At 43.9% G+C, this 23,691-nt stretch overlaps 1 protein-coding gene across 2 annotated transcripts in view; it reads left to right on the top strand.

Moving 5' to 3' along the window:
- Nucleotides 1-844: 844 nt before the first annotated feature.
- Nucleotides 845-23,691, top strand: part of INO80 (INO80 complex ATPase subunit) — a 137,815-nt gene continuing 114,968 nt past the window's right edge. The window contains exons 1-4 of one of the 2 annotated variants that reach the window (XM_050799374.1): nt 845-902; nt 19,875-20,060; nt 20,302-20,471; nt 20,563-20,630. In XM_050799374.1, coding sequence (XP_050655331.1) covers nt 19,918-20,060; nt 20,302-20,471; nt 20,563-20,630 — 381 coding nt within the window. In that variant the 5' untranslated portion in view covers nt 845-902; nt 19,875-19,917. Of the gene's footprint in view, nt 903-18,488; nt 20,061-20,301; nt 20,472-20,562; nt 20,631-23,691 lie in introns of those variants that run through there. The other variant, XM_050799375.1, reaches the window with a different exon arrangement.

Raw genomic sequence — 23,691 nt, 5'->3', positions numbered from 1 at the left:
GGCTCTTGGTCCCAGAGTCTAAATGGGAGCCCCAAACTAATCACTGTATGGTAGTCGAACTTCCCGGCACTTCCCCGACAATCTACAACCCCATCCAAAGGGGTCAGAAACTGGTAATAAAATACCAGCTATGAGCTTCTCCTTCCCCTCAAGAGATCTATCAATTCGGCTGCACCTTCCCACCTCTAGCCTGCGGGAACAAATATCCCAGGATCCCGGGCGGTTTCGATTGACGTTACTTCCGGGAAAAGTAACCTTGCTTCGGCGGTTGCGGGCCTGAAAAGCTCTCGCGACATTTCCTCCCGCGAGATCTGCTTGCTCACTGTAGCGATGACATCCTCCTCCTCCTCCCCGCCGCCTTTCGGCAATCTTCGCCAGTCCCAGCCCCGACCAATCTGTACTCAGATGGCATGGATCAGGGTCTCCCCTCGAACCCCGGTTCGCACGGGGCGTCAGGTGGCAGCGGCGGGGTGCGAGCTGCGCGAGGCCGACGGCAGCGGCACTGCGGGTGGCCACGGGCAGGCGACGAGCAGTGAGTGTGGGCGGGGCGGGGGTAAGCCACCCGTGTAGCGGCTCGATTGTTCTGGCCTGGCTATGGCGCCTCTCCTCCCCCCCGCCATGGCTCCCCGTGTCCCTGCTCCGCTCCTCTCAGTGAGTGAAAGTGGCCGCCGCCGCCGCCGGCCCAGCGCCCGCAGCCGCCTCAGCGCCGCCGCCATCTTGGGGTCCCAGGAGCCGCGGAGGGAGCGAGCTAGGAGCGTCCACGCCCAACGCAGTCACCGTCCCACGGCCTCAGAGAGCGAACCGCGGCTCCACCGTCGGCGGGGCGACCCCCCCCTCCGGACCCCGCCCGCACCCCGCCCCCCCTCCGCCGCCGTCGCGGCGGCGGGGCCAGGCGGCCCGAGGTGAGGCGACTAGACGTGGGCGGGCGAACGGAGAGGGGGTTGTGTAGGTCTTGTTGCGCCCCTCTCTGCGGGCGACAACTGGGCCGCGTCTTAAAGGGGCCGTCGCCCCCGGCCCTTGCATTTGTTGGGGTTAGTATGGAGGATGGGTGTGGACACTCCCCGCAGGGTTGGGACCTCGGTGACTAGGGCCTCGTCCTTCCCGTCTCATATCTCTGGAGACCGGGGGTCATGCGGTGACCTCAGCTACCTGAGGAAGCCCGTGGGGCGCCCACACGTGGGGAGTGTGTTAGACCAGGTGCACGTGGGACCCGGTGGGGCGGTGTCGGGCTAACACGTGTGTAGGTTTGGGGGTGGGCAGGGGCAGGGCGGAGGCTGGAAGGCCTTGAGTGGGAACCCCGTGAGGGTTGTATATCTGTCATTTTAAACAAATGAGATCTAAGGACTTGTTAGTGTAAGTGTCAATTTGTAAGGGGCAAGTTAAGATGTGGTTGAATGGTGCACGCTGCTGGCTCGTGTTGGGTTAGGGCAGGCTGACACCTGCATAGACTTAGGAGTGTCTAGATGACACCCCTTCTGGTTTTTTAGGTTTTTGCAGAGCGACTAGGAAAGTGTCATCCTATTTTGACACTTCTTTTTGAGCTTGCTAATGAAAAGTACTACTTCCGTAATCTCCGAGGCTGGAAGCCCCCTACAGTTTAGGAGTGACAGAGCCTAGGAAGCCACTTACTTACTATTCTAGTTAACAGCCAACTGTGCCTGGAATTCTTTGATTCACACACTGTCTCTAGTTTGATGTACTTGTTAGAAATGGGGGAAGGAATTTGGAGGTTGACCTGGCTAACGTCACAGGTTAGTTTTCCAGTCAGTGACTTTCATTATTTCCTTCACAAAATTATTGTGGCTTTTCACTGGCAATTTAAATTAAATAATAGCTTTATTGAAATATGATTCAAATACCAAAAGATTCAGGTTTCTAAAGTGTATAATTCAGTGATTTTCTAAAACTATATTTATTAAGTTCTGTAGCTATCAACCACTATTTTAATCACCCTAAAATTAATCACCCTAAAAAAGAATCTCTGGAAGCCATTTAGCAGTCACTCCCCATTCCCTCTCTCTCCAGCCTCAGGTAACCACTAATATGTTTTCTGCCTAGATTGCCTAAAAAAAGAAACATACAACATGTATCTTTCTTTGCCTGGTTTGTTTCACTTAACATGGTGTTTTCAGGGTTCATCCATGTTGTAGCATATATCGGGACTTAATTCTTTTTTTTTTTTTTTTTTTTTGAGAATGAGTCTCACTCTGTCGCCCAGGCTGAAGTGCGATGGGGCGGTCCCGACTCACTGCAACCTCTGCCTCCCAGGTTCAAGCGCTTCTTGTGTGTCAGCCGAGTAGCTGGGATTACAGGCGGCCACCACCACACCCGGCCAATTTTTGTATTTTTAGAAGAGACGTGGTTTCACCATGTTGACCAGACCTGTCTCGAACTCCTGACCTCAAGTGATCGGCCTGCCTTGGCCTCCCAGAGTGCTGGGATTACAGGCATGAGCCACCGCACATGGCCTCATTCGCTTTTAATGCCTAATAATATTCTGTTGCAGTTGCATTTTATGTTTGAAATTTCCAAGCTGCTCCTCCTGTAAAACAATTTGAAATCATTATGTGTGGTAAAAGTTGCATACCTTCTAGACTTTAAAATGAATTTTGTTTTTAAGGGATTAAATTCCATCGTTTTTGTTTACTGTGTTCTTTTCCTCTACATTTTATTTCAGTAGAAACTGAATCAATTTTTGAAAGTCTGTAAATTGTGATAGGAAATAATTGTAGTGAGCACAAATGTGATTAGAAAAGTTTATGACTAATAAAAACATTTTGAGTACATCAAGGTGGAAATGTGATTAAGCCAAAGCAACAAATCAAGAGCTATGATGCTGGGTATGGTGTCTCAAGCCTGTAGTCCGTTACTCAGGAGGCAAGAGGATCACTTGAGTCCCTTGTGAGCTATGATTGTGCCAGTGCACTCAAGCCTGGGCGGAGAGCGAGACCCTGTCTCTAGAAACAAAACAAAACAAATTATAAGCTGTGGTATTAGAAGTTCACTTAATGAAAGTTTGTTGGCTGGGTGCGGTGGCTCATGCCTGTAATCCCTGCACTTTGGGAGACTGAGGCGGGTGGATCACCTGAGGTCAGGAGTTCGAAAACAGCCTGGCCAACATGATGAAACTCTGTCTCTACCAAAAATACAAAAAATTAGCTGGGCGTGGTGGCACACACCTGTAATCCCAGCTAGTCAGGAGGCTGAGGCAGGAGAATCGCTTAAACCTGGGAGGCGGCGGTTGCAGTGAGCCGAGATCACACCACTGCACTCCAGCCTGGGCAACAAGAGCAAACTCCATCTCGACAAAACAAAACAAAACAAACAAACAAAAAAACTGGCTAGGGGATTTTATATGTCAGCCTACAAATTCACATTAAATAGGCTAGGCTTGGTGGCTCACACCTGTCATCCCAGCACTTTGGGAGGCCTAGGCAGGCGGATTGCTTGAGCTCAGGAGTTTGAAATCAGCATGGACAACATGGCAAAATCCTGTCTCTACAGAAAGTACAAAAATTAGCTAAGCATGGTGATGTGCACCTGTAGTCCCAACTACTTGGGAGGCTGAGGTGGGAGGATGGCTTGAGCCCAGGAGGTGGAGATTGCAGTGAGCCGAGATCGAGCCACTGCACTCCAGCCTGGACGACAAGAGCCCAAGCTGGCTCGACAACAACAACAACGACAAAATACACATGAAATGTAAATGCTAGGACGCAGTGGATTTTAGAGTGGACAGAGTGGGTTAGTGTTAATAGGAGACCGAGTTTTTGTAGGAAAACAGTTGAAAAGTTTCTATTTTTTTTTTTGAGATGGAGTCTCGCCCTGTCACCAGGCTAGAGTGCAGTGGCACGATCTAGGCTCACTGCGGCCTCTGCCTCCTGGGTTCGAGAAATTCTCCTGCTTCAGTCTCCCAAGCAGCATATGCCACCACGCCTGGCTAATTTTTGTATTTTTAATAGAGACGGGGTTTCACTGTGTTGGCCAGGCTGGTCTCGATGTCTTGATCTTATGATCTTCCTGCCTCGGCCTCCCAAAGTGCTGGTATTACAGGTGTGAGCCACTGTGCCCGGCCAACAGTTGAAAAGTTTTAAAGTTGGATCTTAAGTATCAAAATCTTGATATGATAGGCTATAGCATGTAGAGAATGAGAAGGGCATACTAATATCAGACAATACTAATATCAGATACTGATATCAGATAATATCAATACTAGTATCACATACTAATATCAGATACTAATATCACAACTTTTGTGAGTCAGTATGGTAGATACCTTATATATTATCATTTTAATTCTCATGAAACTTGCTGGTAGTTATCCTCATTTTACAGATGAGAAAATTGAAACCAACTTAAATCACATAGCCAGTAAATGACAGAATCAGTATTCTGTTTTTGTTACAGTCCTTCTGCCTTCCCCATAAATATTTTGAAGAGTATTTTCGGCCAGGCCTAGTGGTTTACACCTGTAATTCCAGCACTTTGGGAGGCAGAGGAGGGAGGATTACATGAGCTTGAGGAGCTTGAGACCAGCCTGGTCAACATAGTGAGACCTCATCTCTACAGAAAATAAAATTTTTGGACTAGGGTGATGTGTACCTGTAGTTCAACTACTTGGAAAGCTGAGATGGGAGGTTTGCTTGAGCCCGGGAAGTTGAGGCTACAGTGAACCCTGATTGTGCCACTGCACTCCAGCCTGGGCAACAGAGCTATTCTCCAGCCTGGGCAACAGAGCTATTCCCTCCAGAGCAGGGTTCTTAACATTTTTTAATGTATCTTGGACCCCTTTGTAGTCTGAAGACACCTATTCTGTTGGGCAAGAGGTATTTTTCCCCCTCCCGGCAAAGAGGTTTTTTTTTTTTTTTTGAGACAGAGTTTTGCTCTTGTAGCTCAGGCTGGAGTGCAGTGGTGTGATTTCGGCTTACTGCAACCTCCACCTCCCAGGTTCAAGGGATTCTCCTGCCTCAGCCTCCCGAGTAGCTAGGATTTTGCACCACCACACCCGGCTAATTTTTGTATTTTTGGTAGAAACGGGGTTTCACCATGTTAGCTAGGCTGGTCTCAAACTCCTGACGTCATGATCGATCCACCCACCTTGACCTCCCAAAGTGCTGGGATTATAGATGTGAACCACTGTGCCTGGCCTGTTTTTGAAACTTCTTAGTGAATAAGATTGTTAAGGCTTAAGAACAGGCCAGACCATTTAAAAAAAAATCATTTTTTTTGAGGCGGAGTCTCGCTCTTTTGCCAGGCTGGAGTGCAGTGGTACGATCTTGGCTCACTGCAACCTCCGCCTCCCGGGTTCAAGCAATTCTCCTGCCTCAGCCTCCTGAGTAGCTGGGACTACAGGCATTTGCCATCATGCCCAGCTAATTTTTGTATGCTTAGTAGAGATGGGGTTTCACCATATTGACCAGGCTGGTCTGGAACTCCTGACCTCAGGTGATCTGCCTGCCTCTACCTCCCAAAGTGCTAGGATTATAGGCGTGAACCACTGTGGCTGGTCTATTTTATTTTTTAAGCGTTAACTGTTCCTTATTTGATATTACACATAAACCACACCCTAAAGTGCTTTTCAGTAAGTAAAAGGAACCATTTTAGTTACAAGGAATTCTAATTAGCTTGGCATAGTTAAGGCCAAAAGTGTAGACATTGCTGCCTTATCATCAGCCCTTTCCTTTAAGAGGCAAATAAAAACAAAACACAGGTGAATTGTGCTTGGTTCTGAGACAGTGAAGGAATTTTGCCAGTGTTTACGTGTGCTAACGTAACCAGTTATATAAATCTAAATATAAAGCCAATCTTCTGTAGGTTTTAAGATGGCATTCACCATCTTGATGAAAAGTTGAACATTACTAATGAAGTTCAGTCATATCTTTAGAAGGGGAAAACAGTGGTATCATTTACTTAATTGGAATTACTGTTAAAATAAAAACCAAGACCTTCACGGTAGCTCACACCTGTAATCTCAGCACTTTGGGAGACCGAGGCAGGCAAATCACTTGAGTCTAGGAGTTTGAGACCAGCCTGGGCAATATGCCAAAACCCCATCTCCAGAAAAAAATTAGCTGGGCATGGTGGTGCATGCCTGTAGTCCCAGCTACTCTGGAGGCTGGCTAAAATGGGAGGATCGCCTGAGCTCAGCAGGTCAAGGCTACAGTGAGCTGTGATCCTGCCACTGCATTCCAGCCTGGATGACAAGCGAGACCCTGTCTAAAAAATAAAAGAGGCCGGGTGCCGTGGCTTAAATTTGTAATCCCAGCACTTTTGGAGGCCGAGGCGGGTGTATCATGAGGTCAAGCGATCGAGACCATCCTGGCCAACATGGTGAAATCCCATCTTTACTAAAAACACAAAAATTAGCTGGGCGTGCTGGCGCGTGCCTGTAGTCCCAGCTACTTGGGAGGCTGAGGCAGTAGAATCGCTTGAACCCTGGAGGTGGAGGTTGCAGTGAGCCAAGATTGCGTCCCTGCACTCCAGAGGGAAACTCCGTCTCAAAATAAAAATAAAAATAAAATCCAAAAAACCAACTATATTCGTTTAACCACAGCCAGTTTTCTTTTTTTTCTTCTTTCTTTTTTTTTTTTGAGACGGAGTTTTGCTTGTCGCCTGGGTTGGTGTGCAGTAGCATGATCTCAGCTCACTGCAACCTCTGCCTCCCAGATTCAAGCAATTCTCCTGCCTCAGCCTCCCCAGTAGCTGGGATTACAGGCACTCGCCACCATGCCTGGCCATTTTTTTTTTCTTTTTGAGATGGAGTCTCACTCTGTTGTCCAGGCTGGAGTGCGGTGGTACTATCTCGGTTCACTGCAACCTCCACCCCTAGGTTCAAGTGATTCTTCTGCCTCAGCCTCCTGCGTAGCTAGGACTACAGGTGCTTGCCACCACACCTGGCTAATTTTTGTATTTTTAGTAGAGATGGGGTTTTAGCATGTAGACCAGGCTGATCTCAAACTCCTGACCTCAGGTGATCCATCCGCCTCAGCCTCCCAAAGTGCTGGGATTATAGGTATGAGCCACTGCGCCTGGCGTAATTTTTGTATTTTTAGTAGAGACGGGGTTTCACCATGTGGCCAAGCTGATCTTGAACTCTTGACCTTAGGTGATCCACCTGCCTCAGCCTCCCAAAGTGCTAGGGTTACAGCCATGAGCCACTGTGCCTGGCCAGACATTTCTATTTTGTAATAAATATGGCAGTGATCAATTACTCATTAGTACTTTTTTTTTTTTTTTTTTTTTTTTTGAGGTGTCTTACTCTTTCACCCAGGCTATAGTGCAGTGGGGCAATCTCGGCTCACTGCAACCTCTGCCTCCCGGGTTCAAACAGTTCTCCTGCCTCAGCCTCCCTAATAGCTGGAATTACAGGTGCCCACCACCATGCCAAGCTAATTTTTGTATTTTTAGTAGAGATGGGGTTTCACCATGTTGGCCAGGCTGGTCTCGAGCTCCTGACCTCAAGTGATCTGCCCGCCTCGGCCTCCCAAAGTGCTGGGATTACAGGCGTGAGCCACTGTTCCTAGCCATTAGTAGCTTTTTTGAGGTAAGCTGTCAGATCTGTCCTTTTCTGCCTTATTAATGCTGGCAAAGATCATTTTTGTTCCAGGAATGTACTTCTTAGGATTCTCCAAATACTATATCAGTGTATCCTCCTCCTAGGCGATGCTTTTTTTCTTACTGGCATCTGTGTAAGTGAATCCAATAGCCTGACCTGTCTTCTTTCCAAAGAGACTGTGGAGATTTGGCCCAGTCTTTTGCTGGCCTCCCTTTTCCATGGTGTGGCACTGGGTGTGCTTCTGATCCCACATATTCTTGCGTTTTTCAACATCACCCTTATTTAATTTTCTGTTTTGTACAAAGGTTCCTGTTCTGAGGGTGGATGTCCTGCTGTCTCAGTGTCTACTGAATAGTGTTGTTAGATATAAATGAGGCAATCCATGTGATGTGCGTAGCACCATTGCTGATACATAATGTTTAATAAATGCTATATATTGTTAGTTGAATTGAACCCCCATTTAACAGTGGAACTATTGAGACCCAGAGTGGGTAGCTGCCAGTCCTCGTCGGTTTGTGGCTTTTCAATGGATTCACCTCACAGCTCTTGACTTCATCATCTTTCTTCCTTACCATGCTGTTTCCACTGAAAGTTGTATTGTTTAATTCAGTTAAAATTACTGCTTGATAAAAGTATTCTGTTTGATACTGTAATGGTGGACACGTGGCATTATGCATTTGTCATAACCCATAGAACTTTACAGCACAAAGAGTAAAGCTTGTTTGTTTATTTATTTATTTATTTTTTGAGACACAGTCTTGCTCTGTTGCCAAGGCTGGAGTGCAGTGATGCGATCTTGGCTCACCACGACCTCTGCCTCCTGAGTTCAAGCGATTTTCCTGCCTCAGCCTCCCTAGTAGCTGGGATTACAGGCGTGCACCACCATGCCCAGCTAATTTTTGTATTTTTAGTAGGGACGGGGTTTCACCACGTTGATCAGGCTGGTCTCACACTCCTGACCTCGTGATCCACACGCCTCGGCCTCCCAAAGTGCTGGGATTACAGGCATGAGCCACCATGCCCGGCCTATTATTTATTTATTGAGACATAGTCTCGCTCTGTTGCCCAGACTGGAGTACAGTGGCACGATCTCAGCTCACTGCCACCTCTGTTTTCCAGGCTCAAGCGATCTCCTGTCTCAGCCTCCTGAGTAGCTGGGATTACAGGTGCCCACCAGGGCACCCAGCTAATTTTTGTACTTTTAGTAGTGACGGGGTTTCACCATGTTGGCCAGGCTGGCCTCGAACTCCTGACCTTAAATGATCCACCCGCCTTGGCCTCCCAAAGTGCCGGGATTATAGGCATGAGCCACCACGCCCGGCCTAGATAGTTATTTTTTAATGACAGAGTCTTCTACTGTCACCCATACTGGAGTGCAGTGTCACGATCATGGCTCACTGCAACCTTCACCTCCTGGGTTCAAGCAATTCTCCTGCCTCAGCCTCCGAAGTAGCTGGGATTACAGGTGTGTGCCACAATGCCTGGCTAATTTTTGTATTTTTAGTAGAGATAGGGTTTCACCGTGTTGGCCAGGCTGGTCTCAAACTCCTGGTCTTGAACTCCTGGCCTCAAGTGATCGCCTGCCTTGGCCTCCTGAAGTGCTAGGATTACAGGTGTGATCTGCTGTTCTGGGCTAAGAGTAAGCTTCAATGTATGCAAGTTAAAAAAATTTTTTTTAGAGGTCAAGGCCTCTGAGGCATGCAAACCTTGGCAGGAGAAACTATCACAAATGTGTGAAGCAATCTTGCTAATTGGGAGGAAGGTGCTGTTTTAAGTAACTTGGGAAATGAGTGGACTCTGTAAGACAAAAGGAACTGTACATAAGCCTTATACTTTAATTGATAAAGTTACATCCCAAAGGGGTAGAGGTTAACAATTCTGATACTGGTTTAAATGAAAATGTGTTACTGATTATGTATGTAACTACAATTGAACAGTTAAGTAAATGGATGGCAGGAGGCAGGCTTTTCACTGTTGGAGTGGAATTTACAGATAAGCAAGGTGAGGAGGCTAGAATAATCTTTGTGGTAATGGATTCAAATTGGAGATACCAGTGCAAAATAGTTCCATGTTTATATGTAGAAATATTTGTAGATATATGTACATACTTGAGTTAATATACACAGATATATTTCCATTCTTTGTCAGCTGAGAAAGTTGAAAGAAACAACACCTAGGAGTGCACCTAGTGCCCAGATCTTGGTTTCTTTTCTTCCTTGAGACATGGATCTTGACCTGTCACCCAGGCTGGAGTGCAGTGGCATGCTCACTGCAACCATGACCTTCCAGACTCAAGCTATCCTCTCACCTCAGCCTCCCAAATAGCTGGGGCTGGGACCACAGGTGTATGCCACTATGCCCAGCTAATCTAATTTTTTTCTTTTTTTATTTCCTTTTTTTTGAGACAGGGTCTGGCCCTTTCATCCAGGCTGGGTTTTGGTGGTGCAATCTCAGTTTACAGCAACCTCTGTCTCTCGGGCTTAAGCCATCCTCGCATCCCAACCTCCCAGGTAGCTGGGATTATAGGTGCTCGCCACCACGTGTGGCTAATTTTTGTATTTTTCATAGAGATGGGATTTCGCTATGTTGCCCAGACTGGTCTCAAACTCCAGAGCTCAAGTGATCGGCCTCCCAAAATGCTGGTATTACAGGCGTGAGTCACTGCAATCAGTCAAAGTTTTCTATTTTTATAGAGAGGTGGGTCTCCCTATGTTACCCAGGCTGGTCTTGAACTGGTGGGCTCAAGCAGTCCTCCTGCCTCATCCTCCCAAATCGTTGGGATTACAGGTGTGAGCCAGCACACCTGGCCCCGGATCTTAGTTTCTAATACTATTCTCCAGTAAAAGAAACTAGGGCTCCTTGGAGAAATGGTTGATTCTGTGATTGGGGCAGGAAATATATATAAGATGAACCTTGAGTATCTTGTGCCAAAAAATAAGAAGGTGCTCTAAAAACAACAAAATTTCACATTAATGGGGTTATGTCAAAGGAGCAAAGGAACCAACTGAAAGTTTCCGGTGACCAAAGCTGGAACAATTTGAGTAGCAAAATCAAAGTAGAATTGGATTATGACCCATATTATAAAATAAAGTTTCATATTGATATAAACAGATGATTGAATGATTGAATAAATTAAAATACTCTTTGAAATACTCCAGTGGCATAGTTTTATGTCCTGGGAGCCTCTAATTTGCTGCAAGTACTTCAGACTTGGAGTACTTAATCTTGTGGGGCTTTGAAGTCACACTTCTTGGATTCCCATCTTGGCGCACTTCTGTTTGTATGATCTTGGGTGAGTTAGTTAAGCTCAGTTTCTTTGTAAAATGATGGTTGTAATAATGTCGACATCATATAAGGTTTAAATGAAAATGCAAACACATATGAAACATTTGGCACATGAATCTCAGTAGAATGGGTGTGTATGTAGCCTCCTTACTAAGTATTTGAGAAAATAGAGAAATTTGGATCCCCACTTGGAATTCTTTATAATGGAGGTACTCCCCAACCCCCAAGCTTCTTGCATAAAGGAAAATGTCTAACATTTGAAGAAATATTTATCAACCACCTGGTTTGATGTAAACATATCTCCTTGTTGATTGTTAGACCACATAGTTAATAGTGAAAGTAATAACATTTACTCTTTATATAATCATCACAGATATGACTGACTGAAATATCTACAGTTTGAAAAGCAGGATCCAGTTAGTGTACAGTTCAACTCATGCTTATTTGCAGATGGTTTGTCTTTGGGATGAATTACCTTAACTTTGATTTTCAGTCTTCTTTGAGGAACACAGTTCTGCGTAACTTCTCTGTTACTACCCAGACTGGTTAAGTGTGTCCACTCTCATAATGAACACTGACTTTTAGCGTAGTAAAATTAAGTATAAAAGTGAATTTTGTACAGAATATGTAATTCTGTACAATATAAATACTGATAAGAAGTTGGCCGGGTATGGTAGCTCATACCTGTAATCCCAGCACTTTGGGAGGCCGAGGCAGACAAATCACTTGAGGTCAGGAGTTTGAGACCAGCCTGGCCAACATGGTGAAACCTCATCTCTACTAAAATACAAAAAAAATTAGCTGGGCGTGGTGGCTCACGCCTGTAATCCCAGCTACTCAGAAGGCTGAGGCAGGAGAATCCTTTGAATCTGGGAGGCGGAGGTTGCAGTGAGCCGAGATTGGACCGCTGCACTCCAGACTGGGAGAAAGAGCAAGACTCCCCATTAAAAAAAAAAAAAAAAAGAAAAGATAAGAAATAAGGGCCTAGTAGTAACTAGAGAGTATGAAGCAATCAGCCCAGAATTACTCATGAACACAGCTCAGGAAGTCTGATATATGAGAGTATGATTCTGAAGCATACAGTTTACCATTAACATAAAGCTGTTGGCAGGGCAGCTGAAGTATGATCAGAGTTCGCATTCAGGATAATGAAGAGCCAGAGTTCAGGGTGTGGAACAGGCTATTCAGTGATGAATTGTTCCGAAAACATACTGAATAGTTCTTTCATCCTTAGCAATACAGTATGAGCGTGTGGTCAGATGAATTTTATTTTACTTTATTACTTTTTTTTTTTTTTGAGACAGAGTTTTGTTCTTACTGCCCAGATTGGAGTGCAGTGGCCACAGCCTCCGCCTCTCGGGTTCAAGCGATTCTACTGCCTCCACCTCCCAAGTAGGTGGGATTACAGGCATGCGCCACCATGCCTAGCTAATTTTGTTGTGTTTTTAGTAGAGACGAGGTTTCTCCATGTTGGTCAGGCTGGTCTCGAAACTCCTGACCTCAGGTGATCAGCCTGCCTTGGCCTCCCAAAGTGCTGGAATTATAGGTGTGAGCCAGCGTGCCTGGCGGTGAGATGAATTTTAAAGAGCCTTTTTGCTCGAAGTGAGACAGGTCTAATAGGAAGTTAAGAGACATTTTAAAGAAACTCTTAATTTGGCTGGAATGTGGGGAAGTCGTAAAAGATTAAATTGAAAAAGTAACTCAAAACCAGATGATAAAGGTCTTTAAATTTCAGGCTGAAGAATTTAGATTTTATTGAGTTTTGGAAAACTATTGAGGAACTAATGACATAATCAGAATGATGAATTTGGACTGGGTGCGGTAGCTTACACCTATAATCCCAGTGCTTTGGGAGGCTGAGGCAGGTGGATCACTTGAGGTCAAGAGTTTGAGATCAGCCTGACCAACATGGTGAAACCCCTTCTCTACTGAAAATAGGAAAAATTAGCCGGGCGTAGTGATGGGCACCTGTAATCCCAGCTACCTGCGAGGCTGAGGCAGGAAAATTGCGTGAGCCAGGGAGATGGAGGTTGCAGTGAGCTGAGATCGCGCCACTGGACTCCAGCTGGGGTGACAAAGCGAGACTGTGTCTCAAAAAAATATAAAACAAGAGTGATGATTTGGGAATACTGATCTGGAAGTATCTGTGAGGATGAATTAGAGTGATAAGAACCTGGAGGTGGGAAACTCAAATTAGGAAGCAGTAGTCTAGGTGTGAGGCTAAGAAGCTAAATGAAAACACTGATAATAGGAAGAAACTGACATATTCCAGACATTATTCCCAAAGAGGAATTAACTACACATTGGGGCTCACTGTATGTCAGGAGAGAAGTAGAAGGGGGTGTAAAAAATGATTCATAGATTTTGAGTCTGAATAATTGTTATATAAATAGGAAAGACAGATGAACTAGCTTCTGTGGAGCCATATGAGTAGTTTGGGTTTGTAGGGACTAGAAAGCATCTAGAAAGCATTTCTAGAAGCATCTAGAAATGTGGATTGTATGCTGTGCAAGTTGAGAGCTAGAGGGTCAGTCATACAACAGTGTTAATTGAATTCCTGGTAGAAGATGAGATTTTCTAAGGGGTAGGAATAGATGACAGAACTTTGGTGTACTCCACATTTAGAATAAAGTTTCAGTCAAGGAGTTTAAGAAGGAATAGTCCAAGTTTTCAAAGATTATACAGTAGAGTATCCAAAAGCAAGAGTCGCTCAGCAATATTGACTTCATTCGTTCTGATAAACAGTGGTTATCAGAGAGCATGGTTCTCAACTGTATCAGACCCAACTCTCCTTTTTTATTACAAATATTTTATAATACACCCCCCCTTTTTTTTTTTCCTTTGAGACGGAGTCTCGATCTGTTTCCCAGGCTGGAGTACAGTGGCATGATCTTGGCTCACTGTAACCTCCACCTCCTGAGTTCAAGCAATTCTCCTGCCTCAGCCTCCCAAGTAGCTGGGACTACAAGCACCCACCACCATGCCCAGCTAATTTTTGTATTTTTAGTAGAGATGGGGTTTCACCATATTGGTTAGGCTGGTCTCAAACTCCTGACCTCAGGTGATCCGCCTGCCTCGGCCTCCCAAAGAGCTAGGATTACAGACGTGAGCCACCGCGCCTGGCCTAATATGCCCTTTTTAAAATCCTAAAATGAAATCTATAGGTAATATAACATGTAATTTTAAAAAGCAGTATGATGCCCTAATTGTAATATATTGGGGAAACATAAATAAAGTAACTTACAGTTACACAGTATGTATTTTAAAATGCAAATGCATGGGCACAAACCCATAATAGGTGACATAAGAAATAGTCATATCTTCTTTTTTGAGGTGGAGTCTTGCTCTGTCACCCAGGCTGGAGTTCAGTGACACAATCTTGGCTCACTGCAACCTCCACCTCCCGGGTTCAAATAATTCTCCTGCCTCAGCCTCCTGAGTAGCTGGGACTACAGGTGCATGCCACCAAGCCCAGCTAATTTTTTGTAATTTTTTTTCTTTTTTTCTTTTTCTTTTTTTTTTTTTTTTTTTGAGACGGAGTCTCGCTCTGTCGCCCAGGCTGGAGTGCAGTGGCGCAATCTTGGCTCACTGCAAGCTCCGCCTCCTGGGTTCATGCCATTCTCCTGCCTCAGCCTCCTGAGTAGCTGGGACTACAGGCTCCTGCCACTATGCCCGGCTAATTTTTTGTATTTTTAGTAGAGATGGGTTTTCACCGTGTTTGCCAGGATGGTCTTGCTCTCCTGACCTCATGATCCACCCGCCTTGGCCTCCCAAAGTGCTGAGATTACAGGCGTTAGCCACCGTGCCCGGCCAATTTTTTGTATTTTTAGTAAAGACAGGATTTCACCGTGTTAGCCAGGTTGGTCTCAAACTCCTGACCTTGTGATCTGTCCGCCTCAGCCTCCCAGAGTGCTGGGATTACAGACACGAGCCACTGTGCCCGGCAAGAAATAGGCATATCTTTTGTACGAGTATGGAGAATCACCTTGACTAAGAGTTACAAATAAAGTTTATTTGTGTTGGTGACTCAAATAACACAACAAGTAAGAGGAAACTATTGAGCTAAGGTGAAATAAAAGAGGATGGAATGATTTGTTTCTCAGGCTCTTCCAAGATAAGTGGGGAATGACTTCAGAATTTTGAGGAAGAGGGAAAAAAGATTTGAAGTAATCTTGGTAGAGAATGAGAAACAATTGATAGAAGGTGGGTAAAAGGGTTATTGAGAATTATCAAGTGTTTTGCTGAAGCTGGACAGTAACAGATGGGTCAGGGTGATGGCCATGCAGTTTTCTTGTAGGGAATGAGAGACAAATAGAGGAGATGAAAGTGGTTATTATAGCAGCAGCTTTTAACATGCTAATCAAGACTAGGCTGAATTGGGAGGCCAGCAATCTTAAAAGGTGACTAAAAAATAATTGTCAGCCCAGTGGGTGGCTGATGCCTATAATCTCAGTACTTTGGGAGGCTGAGGTGGGTGGATCACTTGAGGCCAGGAGTTTGAGACCAGCCTGGCCAACATGGTAAAACTCCATCTCTACTAGAAATACAAAAATTAGCCAGGCGTGGTGGCATGTGCCTATAGTCCCAGCTACTTGGGAGGCTGGAGGTGAGAGAATTACTTGAACCCAGGAGGCGGAGATTGTGGTGAGCCAAGATAGTCCCATTGTGCTCCAGCCTGGGCGACAGAGGGAGACTCTGTCTCAAAAAAAAAAAAAGAAAAAATTGCGGATGGTAGGTAGTAATGGTTGTACAACAATGTGAAAGTATATAATGCCACTGAAGTGTACACTTAAAAATGGTTAAAGTGGTAAGTTTTTATGTTATGTATATTTTGCCACCATAAAGAAAAAAATTGAACACTTAAAAAATGATATAACTTGGTTCTCCAGATGTCATCATAAGACTACTTGTGGAGATATGTGGAGAATTTCGTGCTTGCAGCACCTTTTTTTGGTGGTATTGTGGACATAAGGGATTGCATTGTACCTGTCATTTCAGCCATCAGTGGTGATGTGCTGCAAAGATGATTTCTGGGATGAATCAATTGATAGGATTGATGTATACGGGGCGTCAAAAGGGAGTGTATATTGAGCATTGTAAGACTAGAAGTAACTGTGGTCTTTCTTCAACAAATTGTTTTTGATTTCATATTCACATAGGTACTGAGGAATAAGTTTTGAAAATATTCCATTCCTTTTGAATCACTCAGTATTACTTGGTAGTCATACCTCCTTAATTAGTGTCATTTTTGTTATCAGGTAAAATAAGTAGAGCATGGATTAATTGTTCCGTAATAAAAGCTTGGGGTGGAGCCAAGCAGAGTACTTTTACTGATTTATACATGCATCAAGATGAATTATTTGCTGTTCTCTAATTAAGGGAATTTTGTTGTATTTTAAAAACCGACGTATTTGAAATCTTCTGGAGTGGGTATGTTAGGTCTCACTTTGAAAAGGTGAAATTTAAAGGTTTTTTTTTTTTTTTTTTTTTTTTTTTTTTTGGATAGTCTCACTCTGTTACACAGGCGAGAGTACAGTGGTGCATTCATGACTCACTGAGGTCTCAGCCTCTTAGGCATCAAACCATCCTCCCTCCTCAGCCTCCTCAATAGCTGGGATTACAGGTGCATGCCACCACACTCAGCTAATTTTTAAATTTATTTTGTAGAAACAAGGTCTTGCTATGTTACTCAGGCTGGTCTTCAACTCTTGGACTCAAGCTGTCCTCCTGCCTTACCTCCCAAAGTGCTGGGATTACAAGCTTCAGCCACTGTACCTGGCCAAAATTATTTTTTAGCATTCTTTTTTCTTCATGTTACCAAGACTGACAATTTACATACTATGAAATTCACATAATTTAAATAAAATACACAGTTCAGCATATTTTGAATATATTTTTGGTAGATTTGCAGAATTGTGCAACTGTCGCCACAATGGGAGTTTGGAACGTTTTTTTTTTTTTCTTTTCTTGTTCTTTCCCTTTCTCTCACTCTCTTGTGTGGTTTTTTTTTTGAGACAGGGTCTTACTCCAGGCTAGAGTGCAGTGGCACAATGATAGCTTACTGCAGCCTGGACTTCCTGGGCTCAAGCAATCCTCTTGACTCAGCCTCTTGAGTAGCTGGCACTACAGGTATGCATCACCATACTTGGCTAATTTTAAAATTTTTTGTAGAGACAGGGTCCTGCTATGTTGCCCAGGCGGGTCTCAAACTCCTGGGCTCAGTGGATCCACCCACTTCAGCCTCCTAAATGTTGGGATTATAGGTGTGAGCCACTGTGTCTAGCCTATCTTTTTTATTATTCTAGTGGGTATAAAGTAGTATGTTGCTGTAATTTTATTTTTAATTTATTGATATTCACCATTTTTTCATGTGTCCATTAGGTAGTCATACATCTTTGCTGGTAAAATGTCTGTTCAAAATCGTTTGCCCATTTTTAAATTGGGTTATTTATCTTATAGAGTTGTAAGTTTTATGTGTACACACTGACAAACAACTGTGTAAAAAAAGGAGTTGTTCATGTGAATACAAGACCTTTATCAGATAGATGACTTGCAAATATCTTCTAGTCTGTGGCTTGTCTTCATTTTCTTTTTTCTTTTTCTTTTTTTTTCTTTTTGTGTCACCCAGGCTGGAGTGCAGTTGCAAGATCATGGCTCACTGTAGCCTCAACCTCCTGGGCTGTAAATGATCCTCCCACTTCAGCCTCCCTAATAGTTTGTCCAGAGGCGTGTGCTACCATGCCCAGCTAATTTTAAATTCTTTTGAAGAGATGGGATCTCACTGTGTTGCCCAGGTTGATCTTGTCTTCCTGGGCTCAAGTGATCCTTCCGCTTCAGTCTCCCAGAGTGTTGGGATTACAGGCATGAGCTGCTGTGCCTAGTTTGTCTTCATTTTCTTGATGTATTTTAAAGTGTAAACATTTTTTATTTGCGTGGTCTCATTTTTGATCTTTCTTGCTTTTGATTGCGTATCTAGAACTTTTTATGGTCAGTCATGAAGATTTTCTCCTGGTTTTTCTAGAAGTTATACTGTTTTAGATAGAAAGGTTATATTAGAAAACTGTTAAAAAAAAAAAAAAAAAAGACAACTGAAAGATATATGATTGCCTTTAAAGCTTGTCACTTAGTTGGCCAGGTGTGGGGGCCCACGCCTGTAATCCCAGCACTTTGGGAGGCCGAGGCAGGCAGATCACAAGGTCAGAAGACCATGCTGGCTAACACGGTGAAACCCCGTCTCTACTAAAAATACAAAGAAACAACAAAAAAACTTATCACTTAGTTTTTTTGTTTTTGTTTTTTGAGATGGGGTTTTGCTGTCATTGCCCAGGCTGGAGTGCAATGGCACAGTCTCGGCTCACTGCAACTTCTGCCTCCCAGGTTCAAGTGATTCTCCTGCCTCAGTCTCCTGAGTAGATGGGATTACAGGTGCCCGCCACCACACCCAGCTAATTTTTGTATTTTTAGTAGAGACGGGGTTTTACCATGTTGGCTACGCTGGTCTCAAACTCCTGACTTCAAATGATCCACCCACCTCAGCCTCCCAAAGTGCTGGGATTACAGGCGTGAGCCACCGTGCCCAGCCTCACTTAGTTTGTTTTAGGAACTTTTAATAAAATAATTTATGGGACGGGGCGCAGTGGCGCATGCCTGTAATCCTAGCACTTTGGAAGGCTGGGATGGGTGGATCGCCTGAGGTCAGGAGTTCGAGACCAGCCCGGCCAACATGGTGAAATCCTGTCTGTACTGAAAATACAAAAAATTAACCGGGCGTGGTGGCGGACACCTGCAATCCCAGCTACTTGGGAGCCTGAGGCAGGAGAATCCCTTGAACCTATGAGGCAGAGGTTGCCCTGAGCTGACATCACCGCACTGCAAGAGTGAAACTCTGTCTGAAAGAAATAATAATCTATGGCTTATTGAGTATTTACGTCATTTGGTGGGCTTATTAGTCTAAATTAAGTCGTTATTTAATCCTACCGTAACCGTTTAAGTATTTAGAGATAACCAGGTATAAGGCAGAAGTTACTGTTTGAAAGTGGTGGGAGAAGGCTGGGCGCAGTGGCTCACGCCTGTAATCCCAACACTGTGGGAGGCTGAGGTGGGTGGATTGCTTGAGATCAGGAGTTCAAGACCAGCCTGACCAACGTGGTGAAACCCCATCTCCACTAAAAATGCAAAAATTAGCTGGGCGTGGTGATGGGCTCCTGTAGTCCCAGCTACTCAGGAGGCTGAGGCAGGAGAATTGCTTGAACTCCAGCCTGGGTGACAGAGTGAGACTCCATCTCAAAAAACAAAAAAACAAACAAGAAAGTGGTGGGAGAAAAGTTGTTATACTGATTGTGTGATTATGTCTCTAGTGAAGATGTTCTGACCCTAACGTTGTCTTTAACATTGTAAGGTAGCAAAGACAATGCTTAGGCTATACCCGTGTTTCTCACCCTCACTTTTATTCTTTTTGCTCCAATTTTCTAAATCATTTCTAAATTTTACTCATTATAGCATTTTTACAAAGGATAGTAAAATACTCTGCCAATACATCTGTTCCCTTATAAATAAGATACCTTACATATATGTACGAATATGAATTCAAAATGAAGAGGGGGGCACCCATTTGAAGGTAATGCTGAGAACAAGTGCTGCTCTAGTACTTTCCTTTCTGAGGTGCACAACAGTGAGCTTGGGGTGTAGATTTGGATAGTTGTTTATTCATAGTTTTGGGCAATTTTTTATTGAAAGGGATAAAGGAAATGGGTATACATTTTAAGATACTATTTTGAAAAAGTATAATATGAATTTTCATTGTGAAATGTAACCGTGTTGCTTTATTTTTATATTCTTCATATCCTTTTAACTTCTGCCTTTGCTTTAGGAGGCAGTGTCTAACAAGAGCTTTATCATGATCTTTCTGCAGACTCCTATCTTCTTAGTGTCTTGTGTTCTAGAAGGTCTGATTTCTCTTCATATTGGGAGCAAGCAGGCAAGAGAAGGGGAGAATGGATAGTAATTTCACCTTTCACTTCTTATCTCTGTTCTGCAGCCGTGCAGTCGGAGGTCCTTGTGCATGAAGACAGATTTGTTCTATGGCCTCGGAGTTGGGTGCCAGGGATGATGGCGGCTGCACCGAGCTGGCAAAGCCCCTCTATCTTCAGTACTTGGAGAGGGCCCTCCGGTTGGACCATTTCCTGCGACAAACGTCAGCCATCTTCAATAGAAATATTTCTAGGTATGTTATCTTTGCAATATATTTTACCAAATTCCTGATTTCCATCATCCTTATAGATTTTATAGGATTAAAGTAGCTTATGATTTTTATATTTGATATTTTCTTTTGCCTCTTTCAAATAAAAACAGTCAATTTATTTCAGAGGATCAGTTTCTTCTGTAAAGTGTCCAGTTCTGCTAACTTTAAATTATCATGTTTTATTGAGTCAGCTGTAATTGTGGATTCATTCTTCAATTTATAGTGATGACAGTGAAGATGGACTGGATGACAGTAATCCCTTATTGCCCCAGTCTGGGGATCCCTTAATACAAGTTAAGGAAGAACCTCCAAATTCATTGCTTGGAGAAACTTCTGGAGCAGGCAGTTCTGGAATGTTGAACACATATTCTCTGAATGGAGTTCTACAGTCAGGTCAGTGTGGTGTGACATCCCCCTTTGGACTATCAGTTATCTTGAGGCAGTCATCCTTTAATTTTTTTATTCTTTGTGTTTCTTTATACAGAATCAAAATGTGATAAGGGGAATTTATATAATTTCTCTAAGCTGAAGAAAAGCAGAAAGTGGCTAAAGGTAAGAGATAAAGCAGAATGTTTACAATGCATATAGTCTACTAAAGTTACTAATAGATGGGAAAGTTATCAACTCATTTTGGCAGATTGACAGAGTTTTTCAAATATGAGTCCTTTATACTGGATGTGTTTTTTTGAAGAGATTATTGAGAAAATCTGGAGGATTCAATGAAGTCATTTAGCAAACATGAATTGAGTACAGGTTGAGTATTGCTAATCTGAAATGTTTGAGACCAGACGTGTTTCAGATTTTGTTTGTTTCTTTGTTTTTGAGTTGGCGTGTCGCTCTTGTTGCCCAAACTTGAGTGCAATGGCGTGATCTCAGCTCACTGCAACCTCCGCCTCCCGGGTTCAAGCAATTCTTCTGCCTCACCCTCCCGAGTAGCTGGGATTACAGGCACGCATCACCATGCCCGGCTAATTTTTTTGTATTTTTAGTAGAAACAGGGTTTCACCATGTTAGCTAGGTTGGTCTTGAACTCCTGACCTCAGGTGATCCGCCCACCTCGGCCTCCCATAGTGCTGGGATTATAGGCGTGAGCCACCACACCCAGCCTCAGATTTTTTTTTTTTTTTTAATATTTGCAATACGAAATGAGATATCTTGGAGATGGGACCCAAGTTAATAAACACGAAATTCATTTATGTTTTATATACACATTATACACATTGCCTGATGGTATATTTTTCTCTTGGGGATGCTGAATAAACTGTGTTGTATACCTGTGTTTTTACTGTGACTTGTCACATGAGGTCAGGTGTGGAATTTTCCCCTTGTGGCATCTTATTGGTGCCCAAAACCTTTGAGATTTTGGGGTGTTTTGGGTTTTTGGAATAGGGATGCTCAACCTGTTATAATGTACTGAGGGGAAAGAGGAAGTACAAAAATTTATCAGATGAAGTCCTTGCATTCATTGGGTCACATAATCAGGAATATTAATTCTATAACTTTCGTAAGTTCCTGAGTAGCTTATTCATTGAACAGATGTTGATTTAGTGCATCCATGTGCATGTGCCAGGTACTATTATGGTTGCGCAAGTTTCCTGCCCAGTAGTGCTTACATTCTAAAGGAGGCAAGCAGTTAGTAAGCCTGTAAACAAGTAAATAAACATGGCTTCTTTAAAGTGGTAACATTTCAACTGATTCTGAACGATCACAGAGAACCATCTTGTATCTAGGGTAACAGCATCTCAGTCAGAAGGAACAACCATAAAAGTCCTGAGAAAAGAAACAGCTTAGTATGCTTGGCGGAAGAAGTAGTCTAGTATGGCTAGAGCACAGTGAATGAGGAGGATGGTGGAAGATGAAGTTACAAGGCTATGATCACATAGGCCTTGTATACTATGTTAAGGAATTTGTGTTTTACTGCCGTTGTAGTCTTAAGCCATTGGAGTGTTTACAAGCAGAGAGGTTGTTAATCTCATTTACACTCTTACAAGATTACTGTCAGTGGCCAAACTGAATTAAGGATAGTATTTCTTTTTTTTTTTTGAGACGGAGTCTCGCTCTGTCCCCCAGGCTGGAGTGCAGTGGTGCGATCTGGGCTCACTGCAAGCTCCGCTTCCTGGGTTCATGCCATTCTCCTGCCTCAGCCTCCTGAGTAGCTGGGACTACAGGCGCCCGCCACCGCGCCCGGCTAATTTTTTTTTGTATTTTTAGTAGAGATGGGGTTTCACCGTGGTCTCAATCTCCTGACCTTGTGATCCGCCCACCTCGGCCTCCTAAAGTGCTGGGATTACAGGCGTGAGCCACCGCGCCCGGCCAAGGATAGTACTTCTTTTACTGAAACTAATTATTTCTCTTTTCTACTTTTCCTATGAAGTACTTAAAAGCAATTAAAAGCCTTCATTATTATCACTAGGTCCTTCAAAAGGCTCATATGTAAAAGGTCCAATTTGGTCAATATCAGTGACGCTTTAGGCTGTTGGAAATGCAGAAATTATTATGCTTAGCTGTCATATTTTGAAAAATTGAGTTATAATTCATTGCCATAAAATTCACCTTTTCATTTTATTTTATTTTTATTTATTTATTTTTGAGACAGGGTCTCACTTTTTCACCCTGGAGGGAGTGCAGTGGTGCAATCTCAGCTTAGTGCAGCTTCGACCTCCTGGGCTCTAGTGATCCTCCAGTCTCACACCTGTGAAGTAGGACTACAGGCCCGCACCACCACGTTCAGCTAATTTTTGGGGGTTTCGCCATGTTGCCCAGGCTGGTCTCGAACTCCTGAGCTCAAGCAATCTGCCTGCCTCAGCCTCTCAAAGTGCTGGGATTACAGGTGTGAGCCACCATGCCTGGCCAAATTCACCCTTTTAAAGGTTAAAATTTAGTAGTTTTTCATGTATTTACAAAGTTGTATACCCATGATTACAATGTAATCTTAGAAAATTTTTAACATTCTAAAATGAACCTTGTACCCATTAGCAGTCACTCTCCATTTTCATTTTTCTTTTTTTTTTGAGATGAAGTCTTTCTCTGTCGCCCAGGCTGTAGTGCAGTGGTGCGATCTCAGCTCACTGCAGCCTCTGCCTCCTGGGTTCAAGCGATTCTCCTGCCTCCACCTCCCAAGTAGCTGGAACTACAGGCACTCGCCACCACGCCCAGCTAATTTTTGTATTTTTAGGAGAGACAGGGTTTCACCATGTTGGCCAGACTGTTCTCAAACTCCTGACCTTGTGATCCCCCTGCCTCGGCCTCCCAAAGTGCTGGGATTACAGATGTGAGCCACTGCGCCCGGCCAGCAGTCACTCTCCATTTTCTATTTCCTCTGTCCCTTGGCAGCTGCTAGTCTGCTTTTTGTCTGTATTGATGTGCCTCTTCTGGAATTTTTGGTTTTGTTTTTGTTTTCTTTTTAAGAGATAGGCTCTTGCTCTGTTTCCTAGGTTGGAGTGCAGTGGTGCAGCCATAGCTCACTGCACCCTCAAACTTCTGGGGTCAAGCAGTCCTCCCTCCTCTGTCTCCCAAGTAGCTGGGACTATAGGCACATGCCTTTTTCTGTACAGAAGAGATCTTATTAGGTTGCCCAAGTTGGTCTCGAACTCTTGGCCTCAAACAATCCTCC

Source organism: Macaca thibetana, chromosome 7, assembly GCF_024542745.1.
Source record: "Macaca thibetana thibetana isolate TM-01 chromosome 7, ASM2454274v1, whole genome shotgun sequence".
In the NCBI taxonomy this organism is placed as follows: domain Eukaryota; kingdom Metazoa; phylum Chordata; class Mammalia; order Primates; family Cercopithecidae; genus Macaca; species Macaca thibetana.
Note: the sequence above shows the minus strand (reverse complement) of the source record. Positions and strands in the feature narration are given on the sequence as shown.